The following is an 18,546-nucleotide window of genomic DNA, read 5'->3' as shown; positions in this document are numbered from 1 at the left end:
CAAACCAAGGTCTTTTAAACAGTAAGCCACGTCACATGAAAAACAGAAATCACTTCCTTTTAAATTCCAGATTGATGCAATGACTGCAACCTTTGAGCTTACATAAACCATGAATGAGGTCAGCTTCAATCATTAAACAAATAAAAAACACAGGCTCACACATGAGTGACCCAATTATTTGCTATAAATGCTATTAATAATCTCTTTAATCGGTTTGAGCTGGATGGAAAACGAGCTTCACTCATTTGACTTTTATTTAACCTCATTTTGCATACAAGTGTTTATGAACAGATTACCTCATTACCCTTTCATATCATGTGCAATACCTTGACATGCTAAATTTCTGAATGTAATATTACCTCCAGGTAGTATATACCATATTCTATAAGCACGTGTAAATATTTTAATCTTTACTTTTGATTTGTAGTTGTACTTTACAACTTACTGTACCAATGCATTTTATTTACCTCTGCAAAGAAGATTGTTTTGTTTATCTTTGTGTGAGCAGCATAACTCAAAGAGTAAGTACTGTACTTTTTACTGTAAATGTAGGGTTATGTTTTTACAAAGTTTACATATATTAATCTTCATCAGTATGTTTGCTTTTACACTATGGCCTTACTACAGTATTTTACCATGGTCCATGTTGTTTACATTTACTACCGCCATCTAGTGGTGTGATACGTGTTTGTCACTGCCAGGAAGTGGCGTAATGAAAGCGAGCGTTGAGGCGCTAAGACGTTTGAGACACAAATGAGTGGACAGGTGGACTCATCATGCCTCATTTAAAGTCTTAAAGAAGCAAACGGTGTTTTCGCAACTGTCGAAGCGACTCGGTGATATTCACACGACACCCAGCCGAATCACTTTGTTGAAATAGGTGAGCGGTTTTTTATGCACACATCTCTAGTTAACAAGCGTGTTAGCGGCTAGCTGCTAGCCTGCCACTATGTGTTTCTTCATTGTGTTAGCCTAGCCCAGTTAGCTACGCAGGTTAGCTTCTGTCTCTCAGTCATTCAAAAACGCCGCCTTTCTTTTCGTAAGTTAACTGCTACTCAAATGAAAGTACGTTTTAGTCTTGTTGTTTCCTGAACATGCTCGGTTAACATTTCATGGCTGACGTATAAATATCGTTTTGCAGTTTAAACTGAGTTTGAGTGGCTAATGTTATTGTGAACAGTGGTGGAATTTACTGTAAATACGTACAATTGAAAATTAATTTCGTGTTTTCCGAATATTTCTATGGCCTTGGCGTCGCAGTAATCTTTAAGGATACGTCATTTAGTACATTTCAGTTGTTTAACAGCCTCCGCATCTTGTTAGCCTTTATTCCATCGATTAATCACTCGGACAATTGACAAGTTTTGATAACTGACCGAGTCATTCTTTTTGTTGCCAATCTAGTTTCTTCTTTGCAAAAGTAAGGATTTGCTATTTCAAATATAGTGTTTATAACAACGTTTATATTATATTGGTTACATTTTACAATAAGGGGATGTAACATCACTTAATGCTGTTAAAAATATTTACTAAAAGTTAATTACCGTTTTAACTAACAATAAGTTAATGTTAATGAAGTGATTACTTCATATATATAAGTAATCACTTATCACAATAGAAAATAGGAAAACAAGTAACTCAAAGTCTTTCTTACGTAAATATATATTAATGGTTTGAATTAACACATTATATATAGTAATTGTATAATACTAATGACTAATAATTGTGGTTATAGTGTTTGTTTCACACTCAAAAGGTCCATAGTTTAAAACTGGGTAGAAATATTATTAATATTTGGGCAGCCTATGTCCAAATAAAAAAATTGGGCTTGTAACCGGTTGCCAGTTAAAATCCTGTGTCAGATCAATAAATGTGATTAGAATTGTCCTACTTCATTTAGGAATAGCGCAGTGAATATCTGGAGCAAAAACAATAGCAGTTCATACTGTTATTATCATTGCGAAGATATAATATGTTACAATAGGGTTTTATGATTAACATTCCCAAACCAAATACATTTTACTAATACTATCTTTGCCACTATCTTTGCTAACCTGTCACATGGTAGATATTTTTACTGAACCTTTTAAAATGGAAAAACAAATCACTCTTTAATTGATTGGGAAGTTGAAGTTTACTCCCCCTTGTGGTAGTTAAATAAATAACTTAATTAACTAAACCAAATAAATTCATATATATCTCAATAGTGGAAATTTGCTTCGATCAGCTTAGTGTGAGTGCATTGTATTGCAATGCACTACATACATAAGTGACAAATACTTAATGTTGTGTCCACAGTATATCAAAGTATCACCTTCATCCTTTCCCCCACAGTTTTGTGTCGTGATGGCAGCTCCCTTACCCCAGAAGCCAGGGATGACGGGGTTGCCCCCTCAGCAGCAGCAGCAGCAACAGCAGCAGCAGCAGCCTCACCTGCCCCCCAGCACCGCTGCTGCTCAGGGTCAACTGCCTATGCCCCCTCAAGGAGCTCTGAGAGAAATCTCCCCAGTGTTCCTCTGTCGTATCGGACAGGAAACTGTACAGGACATTGTTACTCGCACCATGGAGATCTTCCAGATCACACGAGCCACACAAGTAAGGGACATTGTCGTATGTCTAAGATTGTAATTTTTAGTCATGTTATAACTTGTGATAAAATAAAGATAATGGCATGTTGGAAATTGTATTTAAAAATGTTTAACCAAATTTTTTAACCAAATCTTACACTTTATTACATGGAATCTTTGAATTTTTGATACGATATCACTTGATTTACTGTTGATTGACTTTTCAAATAGTAAACTGACTAGTTAATATTGTTTTTTCTATCTCTGTCTATTTAGATGAGATAAGATCTTCAACAAAGGGGCTATCACAGATTAGGGCTGTCAAGTTTTTTTTCCTAAAATCAAGTTTTAAAGAACATTACATGACATACTGTGATGACATGATTTGTTATTACACCTACTGAGGCTGTATCATGACACGAGACAATGTATGGTCTTAGATTTTGGATACACTATATGGACAAAGGTATTCAGATGCCTGACCATTACACCAACAGGGACTGTAAATATGTACTCAAATACATACACAGTACTTTAATATGAAGTTGATCCCCCTTTCACAGCTATAACGGAAGGGAGTATATGCGATGACTTTTCCTGCTTTTAAAGGCTGTGGAATTGATAATCATCACATTTATTGTATTGAATACATTTGTGAATTTTACATTATATATTAAATATTGATAAAACATACTGTACATGGAAATCTGCAAAAAGGTCACTTAATAACACCTTTATACCACTTTGCAGATGCTGTTGTGTCTAAGATTAAATAAGCTTATGCTTCGTTCTACTCCATTTCAACATGTTTTTTTTGTTTTTCGTTAATTCTTTGTTTTATTTACAATTTCTTTTCTTACTTCTTTTAAAAGAAAAGATATATTATGTTTGTATGTTCAAAATGAAGCCTTCATTCATTCAGATGTGTGTAGATAATTGAGACATGAACTGTGTGTGGATATGAAGAACTAGGTTAATGGAGTTCCAGTGTACAGGGTTCATCTGTCCCCTGTCAGTCCACATTTGTCCCGTCTGTCTTTTCCACCATATCTTCTGCTTGACATGCTTGTCGACAGCTGTCTCACTCACCCCCTCCATCCTCATGTGTTTGTTATTGTCTCACACTGTGTTTCTCACTGTTTCACTGACATTCAACTCCGCTGTAAAACTCTCCAGGTAAAGAGTAATCTGCATATCACACTGCCACCTGAGCACAACGAATAAAATCCATGTGGTGCTGTAACTGACGAGAGGTCCTCCGTGTGTCTGTGTTGTATGCAGCTTCCTAATGGTGTGACTCAGAGCCAGGCTATGTACCAGGACCGCTTTGGGAAGCTCCAGGAACACCTCCGACAGCTCGCGCTGCTCTTCAGAAAGCTGCGGCTACTGTACGAACGATGTGTGGAGATGACCTCTGACCTGCAGGAGAGCCCGCCAGAGGTCGGGATGAAGCCCTAACTTTATTCTGTAACGCAATGAATTAGAGGAAACCTATCAAAGTAGACTTCTCCTCTCCTTCACTATCTGTACTGTTATCCACTGTTATATTTTAACTATCGTCCATACAAAGGAAGAGGAGCGGTTAATTTTTATAACTAGTTTCCATTTTATCTTTGTCTCCAGCTTGTTCCATATGTCGGAGAGGAGCTGGTTTCTGTCAAAGTGGAGTCCTGCAGTTCGTCTGTTGTCCAGGAAAGGCAACAAGTACTTGAGGTGAGTGTCTGACCAGTTTTGTCGGTTTTTTTTTTTTAAGCAAATTTAGCTTCTTTTCTGAGGCCTGCAACAATTAATTGATTAATTGGTTATTAATTGATGACTAAATTAATCGTCTAACTATTTTGAAATAGAAATGATTAAAACCAATAAATTTGAGAACATCAGCATGTTTCAAGGTTTAGGAAACACAATAAACATTTTCTGACATTCTATTGACCTAACAAGTAAAAGATGAATCGATTATGAAAATATTGTGGCGTCGATGTAATAAGGTGAGCACACCCCACACTCTGTGCTGCAACTTCACTTTCATAATCAATTGATCTGTTTCTTTTCTTTAATCCAGAAAATGTTGAAAAAAGAGGTTTGATTTGGTCATAAATTGAAATTATCCAATTAAATTATTTAATAGTTTCTTTTTTAAATGGACCAAACTCCACCAAAAAGATTACATTTAATTAGCTGAAAAATCTGAGTCTGTTTTATTTGTTGAAAAAAAACTAAACACTTAAGCTGTTAAATCGGGTTATGAAAGTAGGTGGTGATTCATTTATAAATCGGTCAATAATTGATTTACAATTGCAGCTCTACAAGTTACATAAAAAAAGTCATTTCTCATTGTCTGTTTACGTCCTATTGTTTAAGACCTGTCAGATCAAAGTGAATTATGAAATATTACTACCTACTAAATAAATTATTTAAATTACTCCCCTAAAAAGAAATGGTGTTACTCCACTGAAATGAGCTGGACCTTTTCTATTGAGTCTGTGAATTCTGTTCAATATTTACAAAATAAATTAATAAAATATATAACAGCAAAAAGCCTCTAGGTGGCAGTGCTGTTATTGACCAAAGAGTCTGCTGCTGGTGTTTGTAGCTTAGGTGTGTTTTCAAAATCAGTTTATTTCTTTACTTTTGGGGATGATGTTTTAAATTTTTTTACAAGGGAGTTGTTCCAAAAAAAACAGGAACATTTTACTCATCTATTCCAAGCCAGTGAAACATGATTTTATGTCTCTTAATTATTGATTACTGATGTTTGTGTTTTTGCGGTTCACCTGCAGAAGGTGCGTCAGAAGAACCAGGAGATGAAGGTTCTGATGGATCAGATGAGGAACCTGCTTTGGGACGTCAACGCCATGCTGACACTCAGGAAATGACTCCCCTTCAGATTCCACTCTCCTGACCTCCTCCAACGTGAGTACAGACTGTAACAGCAAACCCCAGGAGAAACAATAAAGGAGTTTCTGTTGGATGCTGTCGGACATTCCACTCAGCGGTTCCTCCTTTGGATCAAAACTGACACATTACTCACGTCTTGTCCCACAATCGTTTGTTACATTGAAACCTGTTAAAGGGAAATTACATAGAAGGCGTACATGAGCGGTAAATAAGAATAAGCATGTTTCAACTCGATGCACTCCACCTTTGTTTTTGTACAAATTAGCCGACAACCTGTTTTGTGACTGCCAAGTTTTTTTGTTTTTTTTTTCTACAGTTTATTCAAACAAGTTATAGTCCTGTGTATTCACACTATTTAAATAATGGGTCGAAACTTGTGTTGCCTCAGGTAAAAAGTAAAAAAAAAAAAAAAGTAAAACACATTTATGGTGTTTTACCCCCAGGTTCTAACTTGACACCAGACAGACTTGAATTCACTGCAGGTTCATTCTTACAAGGAAGCACAGATGCTCATCTGATCACTGTGTTTACAATACAAGCAGTTTTTTTTCGACTCTTACCTGTTGTAACACTACGCTTTCAGAATTCAAATTAGCTCCGTGGCAGCTATATATCTCAGGTGCTTTGTCTCTCTGTGTTTGTGTGTGAATGAGTGGGTGCATGTGCTTAATGAGGTAAAGCTTCTGGAGTGTCAGACAGCACACCTGTTTACCCTGAAGCTTTTGAGACTTGCTTGCCTGTGAATGTATTTTTGTAAACTGAGGGACAAACAGTGAGTCTCTTGGGTTCTTTGTGTTTTGAATAAAATAAACTTTTCGAAAAAAAAAACATATTCTCATGTCTTGCTTCCTAGTGCAAAATTGCTGTTGGGCTCCACTGTGTCAGGTTTAAACCTGTGGGCAGATGTGGGAATATATGATAGTAAGTACACAAGGTTCCCAAGGGTCCTTGAAATCCTTGAACCTTTGAAAGTTTTTGAAAATTGCCTTAAATAGACATGGGTCATTGAAAGTATTTGGAGTTGATATTTAGGTAAATGTCTCCCTTATTTGTTACGACGCCACGTGTTTCATGCACTGCATTGCTTCATGTACGTAATTACGAGCGGTGTTGTGGACACTGTCTCTCCACCATTGACGTGAGATCTGGTCCTGGAAAGTCCTTGAATTTGAAGCTGTGGGAACCAGAGTACGTCAAGACACCAACACGTAATTGCGCATATTCTCACCTTGTCTTTTCATATTCTTTTGTCTTCATGCAACAACTGTCACATTTGTGATGTTCCTTTCCTACAAAAAGCTTCAAAAAGCATTTAAATCTCTGGAGTTAGAAAAAACCCCAAATTGAATATTTATCAAAGTGCTTTTGTTGGAATTGTGTTCTACACGTTTAAATTGCTGGGGGAAAAAAGTACCAGGATTTCAACTGCGTTTGTCAGGACATGTTTTATACCACATTTTATCAGTGTATCCATCTTAAAATGGGCTTGCCTCAGCGGTGTTCTGTTTACACACCAGACACTGGGGGCATGGAATGGAAATAAATAGTACTAGTTGCACATTAAGTTGAGACTAAAATGAATTAAATAGAGTCATTAAAAAAATAAATAAAAACTGTTTTTCCACTGTGTTCCCCTGTACTTTGCCTATGTACGGGGAAAATATCGAAATGACGATGTGATGTTGAAAGGTGCCAGCATAGAGCAATTTGAGTTCACCATCTAAAAATGCACATGATTTGGGCTTGGTTCAAACGCAGGGATGGGTCAAGGCCTGGGGTGCTGCCTTTGTTCACTGCTAATAAGGATGGGTTACATGCACCAATTGGTGTGTGTGTGAAAATAACAAATTCTAATTCTAACCATTGATTTCTAATGAAGTGTGTGTGTAGAGTAAGTGGTCTACGGCACAGAGTTTGCATTTACAAATCATTTTTTATTGATTTTACACTTAGCATTTTGATGTGAAATGATCCGTTTCCTTGGCAACTGCCCCCACACAGTAACATCGAGACACATCGACAGCTGGAGTGCATGGCACCACTACAAGTCTCCCTTGGGTGCTTTTGGCATGAAACTGCCGATTTCCTTCTTACTGTCACCGCGGTAGCTATGAGAAGTGTTCACACGTTTCTCTACGTGCTGTGCAGAGGAGATTGTTCTTTCTCTGTAAGACGGCCCATTTACAGAAACTCTTGGAAATGGTTTCCTTTGGGGTTGCACCAAACCCATGGAGATGGGAGAATCTGTTCAATCTCCTTCCAAACTTCATGGACCCTTTTTCTTCATATCTAAACATACCTAGTCTGGAACAGTCCGCCAGGGTCTGCCTGATGATCGTACCAAATTGCCCACATCCTTGAGTACCGCATTTCAACTGTCAACCTGTGATTGGTCCAATTGTCTGTCCAAGAGGCCACTGGACTAGACCAGACCTCCCAGTGTTTCTGTCCATTTCATGCCCTCTCCAGGTCTTTGTATTTCTTCCGATGAACTGATACTTGATCTTTGAAGAGCACAGGGTCCAAGCGAAATTGAGAGTGAACCAGAGGCATGTAACCAAACCAGTTGGCGAAGGTGTTGACACACTCCTGACGCTGGTTGAAATGCTCTGGGTTGGCCCACGGGACGCTCTTCGTACCCTGCGATGAAGAAACAAGACACGTTCGTGAACCGCTCCGTCTACTACTGAAACAGCAGCAGCGAACTGCATCGTAAAAGTGTCTGCCTACCTGTGGGCTGGGCAACTCTTTGTACTGTTTCCTTTGAGCCACTTTGATTGGTGGCAGGTGAGTTACGGCAGAAACCAGGAAGTTCATGAGGATGTCCTCACAGTTGGAGGTACGATCCACCAGGGTCCGCAGAGACTGGGGCAGGTAGTGGGTGAACAGATGGTGATAGTACCTGTGGGACAGGTGAAAGGGTTAGAGGTGCAGTCTTTATTTGAACAGCTTCCCTCAGTAAATGTGCTTGTGAGGTAATACGGAGGAGGGGGAATTCTACAGGCTGCAACATACAGGAATTTCCTCACAAAGTCAGACATTAGTATTCTCGATAAGCTAAGTGAACAAGTAGACATTGGAAGCTCTGAACCTCTGGAAACTGCAGATTACAATCCAGAAGGATTAAGGAACGCACCACACGGTGGAGCACGTAGCTAGCACTGTTGCCCGTTCACATCCCTGTTTGGGGCTTTCTGTTGGGAGTTTGCATTGATTTTCTGCGGGTTCTCCAGTTTTCTTCCACAGTCCAAAAACATACCAAAGTTAATTGGACAGTGTAAATTTGACCGTAGGTCTGCGATGGACTGGCACCCTTTCAGGTTGTACCACACCTTTGGCCACAAAGACCCCTCAAGGCCCTCACGAGGATAATGTGATAGGCAATGACTGAAGGATTAAGGAATGGGGATGAGGTTGAAGGGAAACTTCAATCTGTGTTAAAGAACTTCAAACTGTGATTTCAGACTTTATGAAATGTGATTGGGAACTCTCTGTGGAGGGCAGCATTGCACCTCTTAAATATTAGAAGGAAAAGAATTAGACGACTTAGTATCTTAGTATAATCATTAATTACTTTCTGCAAACAACTCATAGATCGCAGATACAAAATCATATGCTTTTAAAGTGCAACATGAGATATAAAGAAAATAAACCTAAAGAAAATAAACATAAAGTTCCTGCCTGCTTCATGACTTTATTATACACAATAGACTCTCTTTGAATAGACTGCCATTTGGCTTTACTTCAGACTTTTATCACTCCGTCTTCTGATATATCTGATAAAAGAAAATGTTCGATTCAAAAAAAGCTTCACAGTGAAAAAAAGTTCCTTTTTTCTAAATAATCACATGGATATTATTGTCAAAGGTTAGGTTGTTCTCTATTATACACCTCACATTCTGCCTCCTTAACATTCATAGTGCTGGCAGAGGTCGAGCGGAGGTGTCAAATAATCAATATACATTATCTGTCACATATAGTCTGGAAATGACTTCAATTTAAAAGCAATTATCTAGAGGATTATTGGGCATTTCAGACGTCAACTACGTCTTGTAGTCTTGTTTTTACTTAAATACTTGTCCGTTGGAGAAATTGCTTTAATAGGGTTTGACACTGAATGTGTTTTACCTGGTCACAAACTGTCTCTCTATTACACTTCATTTCTCTGGCAGGATTAAATCACTGGAGTGAAAATTCAGAGGCTCTGTTTCACACTATTATTATTATTATTATATTATTATCATTGCTCTGAAATCACAATTTTGAAGTCTTGTACTTTCCCTCACAAAACAATACATTCCCCCAGAGCAGTGTGCCTTTTAAATAAGAAATATAAAAATATAGAATAAAGAGCTTTCCACATGCATTATCACAGGAGGAGGTAAGAGCAACTGACACTTTTGTGGTAAGCATCAGCGGGGGGAGGTAGATGGTGTGATGTATGGTGATGATATGTATCTGGGACATTTTAACCATTGTATTACCAGTGGGGTTTGATATTTATAGGGCTCGACTCGCATGTGGCTCAGTCTATATGTTCCCGATTCCTCTGGTTTTCCAGAGGGGGGAATTTCATGCAGTGTTTTCTATAGAGCAGGTAATGTTACATCAAATTGAACTGATGTGAGGACAAGTACACTACACAGTGTCGATGAATGATTTTTGCCTCCAAACAGGCATTTGTGTTAAAAATACCACTGGGTCTTAACTTGTGGGCTTTTAAAAGACCCCGTCTGTGCAGTGAGTGCATTTATATTGTATAAGAACTCACAGCCCTGTGCCGTCGCACATATCGACTTGTTGTTCAAACAGTGAGAAGTAATCCAGAGAAGAAATTCACCCTCTCTTCCCCCCCCCATCCACATACGCTCATAATTCTCTTTGATTTTACTATTTTTTATTGTTATTATTATTGTTGTTCCTTGTTGCTTTTCTCATGGAAAGACAAACTGAATGTGGTAAATTCACACATTGGTCAGTAATGACAGCGTATTACAAGCTAAATGCTAAAGCTTATTGTACAGTGAGTGAGATGGAATGGGCATTTATATTTATATCACACAGCAATAAAGTTGATTTGTTGAGTCTCATCCCCAGATTGTTAAATGGTAATATTTTGAAATGCCGACTCAGTCCTGAACTCCTCCCACCTGATAATCAGACACGCACGCTTCAAGTCAGTTCCATTTTTCAATTATGGTTTATTGTATTTTTTTTGGTCCATATCTTTTTAAAAAAATTTATTTATTTATTTTTTTAACCTTTTTTGGTTGATTTTCTGCATAGGAAAATGTGAACAATGATGAGGGAGGCACATGAGGGTGGAACAGTGGCTAGCATTGTTGCCTAACAGTAAGAAGGTTGCCAGTTCAGATCCCAGTTGTACAGTTTCTGTGTAGATTTTGCATGTTCTCTCCGTGTGTGTGTGGGTTCTCTCAGCTTACAACAGCTTTCCTCCTACAGTCCAATAACATGCAGTAGATCAGTGGTTCTCACACGTGTTTATACCAAGTACTGCCTGAGACAATATTGAGCTCTAGAAGTAACACCATGTGAAAATACAGTGGTGTAAATAGGTCGAGCAAAGTCTACAGACTACAGCTACAGACGTTTTACAGAAGGCAGATTCATTCCCAGTAAGATAATTTGCTCTTTCATCATCCTCCTCTTCTTCACATATACTTCACACTGGAAATTAGATTGAGATGGAGCGAGAGATAAGGTGTCTGTCATTATTATTAATTCATTTTTCCACACAGTCAAAATTCCTCACCTCCACTCCGATCACGTACCCTGGTATATACTGTAGAACCATATTTAATGATTTTCCTCCAGGTACCACCAGAGGAAGCTCACGGTGGTACAGGCACCACAGTTTGAAAACCATGGCAGTAGAGTATTAGAGTAATAGTATTTTTCAACTGATAGGATGTGTGTGTGTAGCCCATGTGTACATTTTTTGGGGAGCTTTTATTTTGTTAGATATCTTTTATTTTGACACTAGCTTTTCGCTGTGTTACTTCCTGTTTATTCGCTGAGGAGAGGTAAGACTTTATCGTCACTCCGGTTATTGTTGTGTAAAACACAGTAAAATGCTAGACAGAGACTTGTGTATTACTTTTTATAAGTTACTAATGTTGCTCTCTTGGAAAATGTTTATCTTGTTGTGTTTTTTGTTTTTATCGACTACAGTAGTTTAGCAGTTTGTTAGCCGTGGCTCATAAGCTAGGCTACAGGAGCACGCAGGTGGTTTTTCACGCGTGCGCTGTTTTCTTTATTCTCCTTTCAATGTACGCATGTGTAACCAGAGCGTGAGAAGTTGCTATACTGATAATATTGTGTTTTGAACAGGTATATAAGCTCCCTGTTTGTCATTTTTATTACTGCACATTGATTTTATTAGTAAGTTAGACATTTGTCATTTATTTTCATACACATAATGTGTATTACCGTTTATTGTGTGTTCATATTAATTCATAAAAATACTAAAATTGCCGCTGGTGGGTGGAAAATATACATGTATTTTGTTTATTGATTTGTGAATGAGTAGTGATTTGCAATGCACTCTCAGTCGGTTAGAGGCGCTGCTGAGGAGAGGTGCGCATGTGAAACCAGAGCGTGAGAAGTTGCTTTACTGATAATATTGTGTTTTGCACAGAATAAATTCCCCCCGGTTGGAAAGGCAGCAGTTGTCTTCATCTTATTCATCGTTCACACACACAACCAAGACACAATGCAGAGATTAAAAGCCGGATGGTGTGTCGTGTTAGGCTGGCTACATGTGCACAGGTGCCGTCTCTTTGAATTGCTCTATAATTGGTCAGCTTCTCTCTTAATGGGCCAGATTTGATTTTCCCAAGGCAGTACAGAAAGCCAGGAGGTGCAAGAAGTAAGGTTCTCTGTCAGGTCACTTGATTTGCATTACCCTTAAAAGCTCTTATTGATAATTGTTGATGAATAACACAACACATATTTTGTGTGGAAATCCTGGATGGAGTTTGGGACTTTGAAATGCTGCCCGATATGTATAAGCCAAGGCCTTATCACACCATCAGAAATAGCCACCTCCAACCTAAGACCAGACCTGGTAATGTGGTCCAACACTGTCTACTTCATAGAGCTGTCAGTACCAATGAGAGGAAGAGGCTGCGTTATGCTGAACCACAGTAGTCTGCCCATTGGAGGTTGGCCGCTGCAGCTATAATCGCAACATGCACTGTTAGATGCTTATCAAGGAGACATCGGGGAGTGCTGAGCGCTGCAGCCAGTGGGATTGGAAAGAGGCCAACTGGGCTCCAAGAGAGTAGGGACACACACTCAGGTCTGAGCAGCCCGTGGTGCGCCTGCCTCAACAGAGAGTGTGTTGTTTTCAAAAGGACAAAAAACTAATGATGTGTCCCTAGTTTCATTGGCCTTGTGCAAAGGGCTTTCAAAAGCATCAATTTACTAAAATAAAATCAACTTTTATTTAGTTTATTACAAAAAAAGAAGAAGCACAATTTGAAGATCTATGTAGAAGGATTGGTGTACCTGTGATAGAAGGCAGCTCCTGTCAGAACAATGGAGTAGTCGTTGGTCCATTTCGAGGTGTAGCCCCAAGCGTGCTTCAGGGGATCCCAGAAGTGGCTCCTGGGAGGATAACCCACGATGCGCTCAGGGAAACTCCGCCACACCAGGAAGGCAAAGTTCACCTACACATGCAGGCATGAAACACATGGATATTATTTTGATCTTTGCTTTTTTATGTGTGAGCATTGCACATCTCCTCTGTGTTTATTATTAACGCTAACACAGGGCCCATACCTCACTGGTCAGCAGGACTGTATCCTCGTCCAGGCTCAGCACTGCCTCTGTCTCTATGGCAACGTGAGGTAGAAACCGACTGGTGGTCTGAGGAGGGAAACACAGTAATATACCATAGTTCTGGTACTTGAAGCTGTGTACTGTGTGCTGTGTGCTTTGAGATGATCAAGTTACAGTAAATCATGTTGAGTGACTGTGATGAGTTTGAGAAGTGGTATAGAATTTGCACTGGGAAGGGGGGGGGGCTGTGATGGTGAAATGGAAACCGAAGAGAAACAAAGAGAATGAGTGACATTTATGAAAGTAAACATGGATGTCTGCACATGTCAGATTTACACAGACAGGAAGGCCAGACGGAGAAAAATAGACATCAAGGAGAAAGAACAGTGGGTAACATAGCCAGCCAGAAGGGCAGACACATAAACAAACTGAACAACTGACTGTTCTGTCATGCTGTCACTCATCACACGTAAGCGTGGGCTTTCAGTGTGAGTGGCTCTGGTCCTCACCTTCCTCCTGCCGTCTGTCACAGTGAGGGGAACCGGCATGGGAGGCCATTTGCTCCGACTGGGCGGCGGCTTCTCGCTGTTCCAGAGAATGATGATCTGCGGCAACGTCAAAGCAACAGAATTTTATATAATGCCCTTGCAGATGCATTAATCAGAAATATCTGCAACCGAGCAGAAGGTTTGGCAAAGGGATTATTTCTAGAATACTGAGCAAGACACGTTGCAGCAACTCTAGGGAAGAGTTTGAAAGACTGCATGCGTGTTGAAACAGTGTTTTCTCCTACTACTTAAAGTGATTTCATAAAACCTTGACACAATATACATTACCTGAAAGCACTTGGTCTGCTCATTGTGTCAGTGCAAACCATTATGGGATTATATTAATGCAACAGCTGAATTGGTTCAGACATGTTGCTATGGCTCCAAAGGCCTTTTATGATAAAAGCTACTACATTGGCTTTATATTTCATTTTCTTTCATTTCTATAAAGTCTCTGCCTCTATAACTCTAGCTCTGCATCTCTTATATTCATCCTGACATTTATAGTGCAAATTTTGCAAAGTGATCTTTCAGAAAAGACTGTGGTTATTACTCCTGCAATGTATATGGTAGAAATGCAATAACCTTTTTATTTTGAGTGAGTTATGGCTAGAAACGAGACTTTGATGTTGGGTTTGTTGATTTACCTGTGAGCAGTACTTTGATTTGGAGACCACCTGAAGCAGCTTCATGATTGGCTGAGACTGAGAAACCAACGGGGAGACTGCATGTATGACAGCAGTGAACTCCTGACCAGGACTGACCCCTGAGTGATGTCAAGAAAACAGGAAATGAGAGGAACATGATTAACTGTTTAGGCCCTGTTGCAGAAATGAAACACATTCATACCCATAAAGAAATAATCAACATTTTTTAAAGCCATTGTGCATCGTTTAAAATAGTGCAATGCACACTGCTCAAATTATAGACCGTAACAGGACTGTCTCAATATTCTACAAAGGCTTCTGTTTCAACAATCTACAACTAAGTGTATGGTCTAAAGCAGAGATTCCCACATTCTAGGTCTGGACCCACAAATTGTTGCCGGAGATTTTTTGCGTCCCCATGTTTCTCAACCTTTTACTCAATATTTATGTGTATGCATTTTAAATAACATGCATACAATTAAGTTTTAATTAAATTAATACTTTTAGCTTTGTATTACTAGAATAGGGGTAGTATTTTTTAAAAATTGTGCTTCCCAACCTCAGTTTCTGAGTCGAGAAACATCTTCTTTTTTTTTTGTTACGTGCCCACCAGTGACACTGAGAAACTAAGGTTGGGAAGCACAATTTTTCAAAAATACTAACCCTATTCTAGTAATGCAAAGCTGTGAAGTATTCCTTTCACTTTCACTTACCAAACATCTCTTAGAAATTATTCGTTTACCAATCAATATGTTAGTTGTTACAGATACGGCTGTAAATTAGTCAATACATTATGCAGAAATTTGACGATTTTTTTTATTGTGATTTGGGCCACGATCGGTTGACATCTTTGAAAAGTTGGACCCAATATACTAAGTTTGGGAAAAACTGATCTAAATATTATGTCACATGTGCACTTTGGGTATGTCTAAACCCAGTTATGCTCGTTGAACAGCCATCGCCCATTCCTTCTAAAAGCAAGGTGTGCTGACACACTGATTGACTGCTATTATTTTAGGTACTGTAACAATGGTTGAGCCATGTAGTTAAAATATTAAACACACCTGGCAGCTTTTAAAGTTTTAAACACAATATATTCAGACGACAGACCAAAAGTAAAACCAATGCTGATGATAAGTTAGGGAAAATTTGTTGATTGCTCATCTCTACTACCACAGATCACATACAGTAGGCTCACCACGCCCATTCAAATTGTTTGAATTGTTTGTTGAGCAGACTCATTTGAATCAAGAGCGTGCTTACCTAATCCCAGGTAGTAAAAGGGGAAATGAGCGAGGTGAGTTGAGTACTCCGGCAGGACCAGGAGACCTCCGGGCAGGGAGTTCCACATGTACTTGTTCCTTGATATATGGGAAAACACACGGTCCTTAATGATCTGGGAAGAGATGGAATAGATTGAATTTGGACATGTGCTGTGAGGTGAGAACATTTTTTATCTATCTGCTCTTGGATGAGACTCTTGGAGCTTAATGTAAACACCGCTGCAATTCAAGTCCTGACACAGAACAGCAATCCCTGACATGACATGCTCTGTGTACTTCCCATTTTCCACCAAAAGGAGGTGTCCAAGCAGCAGCAGCAACACCAGGATCCTCCCTACAGCCCTCTGCCTCACTGACCTCAGGCTTACTGCACAGCTGGCTCTCTCGGAAAGAGGTTCCCCTTCTGCATGCTGTATGTATATAAGCAGCTTATCACCAACCTCCAGAACCTCTCCTTTATTATCTCTAGCATAAATTCCCAGCAGCAAATACATTAGGGGCTGATAGAGTTGCCTTCATACACACAAGTGTGCAAAGCCCATCACTCGCTGTGTGATTACCTCAGATTTCACCAAGGTTAAACCTGTTGTTTCGTCACACTTTGTATATGCTAAAATTAACACTGGAATTGTGTGGATGAATTGCTCAAATGAGGTTTATTTCTTGTCATCTAACCCAAGGCTTCACCTTCAAATGACTTTCTCATAGCTCGGCAACTAGCTTGGGAGTACAGTCTTGAAACAAGAGGAAAAGTCAAGTGAGAAAGATAAAGGATGAAAGAAAAGACAAACAGAACACAACTGGTGAAAATCAAAGTTACTCCTCTATAATGTAATTACTCTTTCATATTAAACCTTTTATGAATCCTACCTGTACCTTTGAAAAAGAAACATCAAATAGTAGTGAGCGGTAATGTAGAAATGGCAGGTTGAGACTGATATTGGTAGCATAATGATATATCATTTCTATACATTAGGGGATTTCTCTGGAAACTTAAGGCCGATCAGATTTACGGGCCGCTTTGGAAATGCTCAAAGGACCTACAGTATGACAAGCACATAGCTGAGATACTAAAAGTGAAATGTCGAGCACGGGCCGGAAGCCAACCCCATAATCATAATGATAGAAGGTTGGTTTGACTTGGATGTGAAAACTCGGTTGAGAGAAAACTGATGATGATAGCACACACAACCTGTAATACTGAAGAGAGGTAGCAACTGTGGCCGCATGCTCAACAGAAAACCTGTGTTTATAGCCGTGGCTTCTTTTTAGTAGACGTTGGAAAGGATATCGCTGCATATTTCTGGACACAATTGTATGGTATTATAAACACTGGGTATTCAGAGATATGTAACAATTCAATTTGGTTTCTAGTCCACACTCAGGAGTCAAAAGCAACACTGGACAAAAAAAGTGCTATATTTTATGATGATTTGTCCATTAGATCTGTTAAATGCGAAGCCAAAAAACTAGCACAGAGCAAAATATTGTAGACAGTTCATTATTCACCTGGCTAATGTACAAATCCTTGGTCATTTGAATAATTGTTAAATTAAATGATTTCCAATCCTTATAACAAAATGCTACAACTAATTTTGGTGAGCTAATGTGAATTCCTGACCAGGCTAGCTAGCATAACTAGTTAAAAAAAGGAAAAGAACAAAGAGTATACATGCAACCAAAATAACTTGCCTAAGAAAGAGTTGAAACATCAAATGTACACTTTCTTACTTTGGCATCTCTGTATAATAGAAGCTTTGCGACATTATTTTGAGTGTTTCCCTCAAAATCATAAGGTCAAAACAAACCACATCTAGCTCTAAATCAGATATTAGTGCATTAGCTTAGTTATTTAGATGTAACTGTACTAGAGATATTGCGGCCATGCTCCAACTAACTAATTGATGCTAATTTGTATGCTAATTCTTGGTCATTTTCATTCTTAATTGAATTAAGTGATGTTCAATCCTGAGAACAAAATAGGTTTGGAAAAATGAGGGATTTTCGTTTTTTTTTTAAATGTTTTTTTCATGCTTGACGCTGTCTTTTAATAATCCACTGTGCGTTTCAGAACATTATGTGGCTACATTGTTATTAGCTAGCTCAGTATTGTTTTAAAATGCAAATGTGACGCACATTGAAACTTGTGTTTTATTAGGTGATCGTATTATAAACTGTAACTGCTTTTAACAAACCAGGGCCGGTGCTAAGCTTTTGGGGGCTCTAATAATTGGTCAGAGGTATAGAGAGCGGTGGCTCTGCTGATGAGCTTGAATAATTGCGTGAATGACACAGCCTTGTGTATGAAGTATTGACTGTGATGCTAATGGTTTAGCAACTCTCTAAGCACATCATCATCATTCAGCTCATTCAGTAACAGACCGAACCATCCACACCAACACAGCCACTTAAATGTTGTTTATTTTATTTGATATTAGAAATGTGTATCTATCTTTGAACCTGGTCTCTGATATCTTTGAAACAGACAAATGTACCGATTAACGTATGCATGGCCAGGATATGAAATCTAAAAATTAAATATTACAACTAAAAGTAGCCTCCTGACTAAGATGAAACTGCATTTACCGCAACTGCACTGCAAACTGCTATTTGATAATATGTATATAATGTAATATAATGTGATATTGTGACATTGCAGCCATTTTTCCCCACAGGTTTATTAGCTCAAGTAAGAGACTCTTGCTGACACAGTTGCTCATAATTACAGTCTAAACTACATGACATGAAAAATGGCACTACACACCACCAGTCAGAGCTTTTGAAAATGAATTGTGCTGTG

At 38.8% G+C, this 18,546-nt stretch overlaps 2 protein-coding genes across 2 annotated transcripts in view; one reads left to right on the top strand and one right to left on the bottom strand.

The window, feature by feature from the left end:
• The first annotated feature begins 712 nt into the window (after positions 1–712).
• Positions 713–6,293, top strand: zgc:114119 (Mediator of RNA polymerase II transcription subunit 30-like). Its single transcript, XM_044052050.1, has 5 exons — positions 713–880; positions 2,335–2,595; positions 3,849–4,007; positions 4,191–4,280; positions 5,348–6,293. The coding sequence occupies exons 2-5, from the start codon at positions 2,347–2,349 to the stop codon at positions 5,441–5,443; spliced, it is 594 nt and encodes a 197-aa protein (XP_043907985.1). The 5' UTR covers positions 713–880; positions 2,335–2,346; the 3' UTR covers positions 5,444–6,293.
• A 1,085-nt stretch (positions 6,294–7,378) lies between these two features.
• Positions 7,379–18,546, bottom strand: part of LOC122786792 (exostosin-1c-like) — a 46,348-nt gene continuing 35,180 nt past the window's right edge. The window contains exons 5-11 of the mRNA XM_044053289.1: positions 15,727–15,859; positions 14,464–14,582; positions 13,778–13,873; positions 13,269–13,355; positions 12,996–13,156; positions 8,196–8,367; positions 7,379–8,105 (exon numbers count right to left, since the gene is read on the bottom strand). Coding sequence (XP_043909224.1) covers positions 7,920–8,105; positions 8,196–8,367; positions 12,996–13,156; positions 13,269–13,355; positions 13,778–13,873; positions 14,464–14,582; positions 15,727–15,859 — 954 coding nt within the window. The 3' untranslated portion in view covers positions 7,379–7,919. The remainder of the gene's footprint in view (positions 8,106–8,195; positions 8,368–12,995; positions 13,157–13,268; positions 13,356–13,777; positions 13,874–14,463; positions 14,583–15,726; positions 15,860–18,546) is intronic.

This window comes from Solea senegalensis, linkage group LG20, assembly GCF_019176455.1.
Source record: "Solea senegalensis isolate Sse05_10M linkage group LG20, IFAPA_SoseM_1, whole genome shotgun sequence".
Taxonomy (NCBI): domain Eukaryota; kingdom Metazoa; phylum Chordata; class Actinopteri; order Pleuronectiformes; family Soleidae; genus Solea; species Solea senegalensis.
Note: the sequence above shows the minus strand (reverse complement) of the source record. Positions and strands in the feature narration are given on the sequence as shown.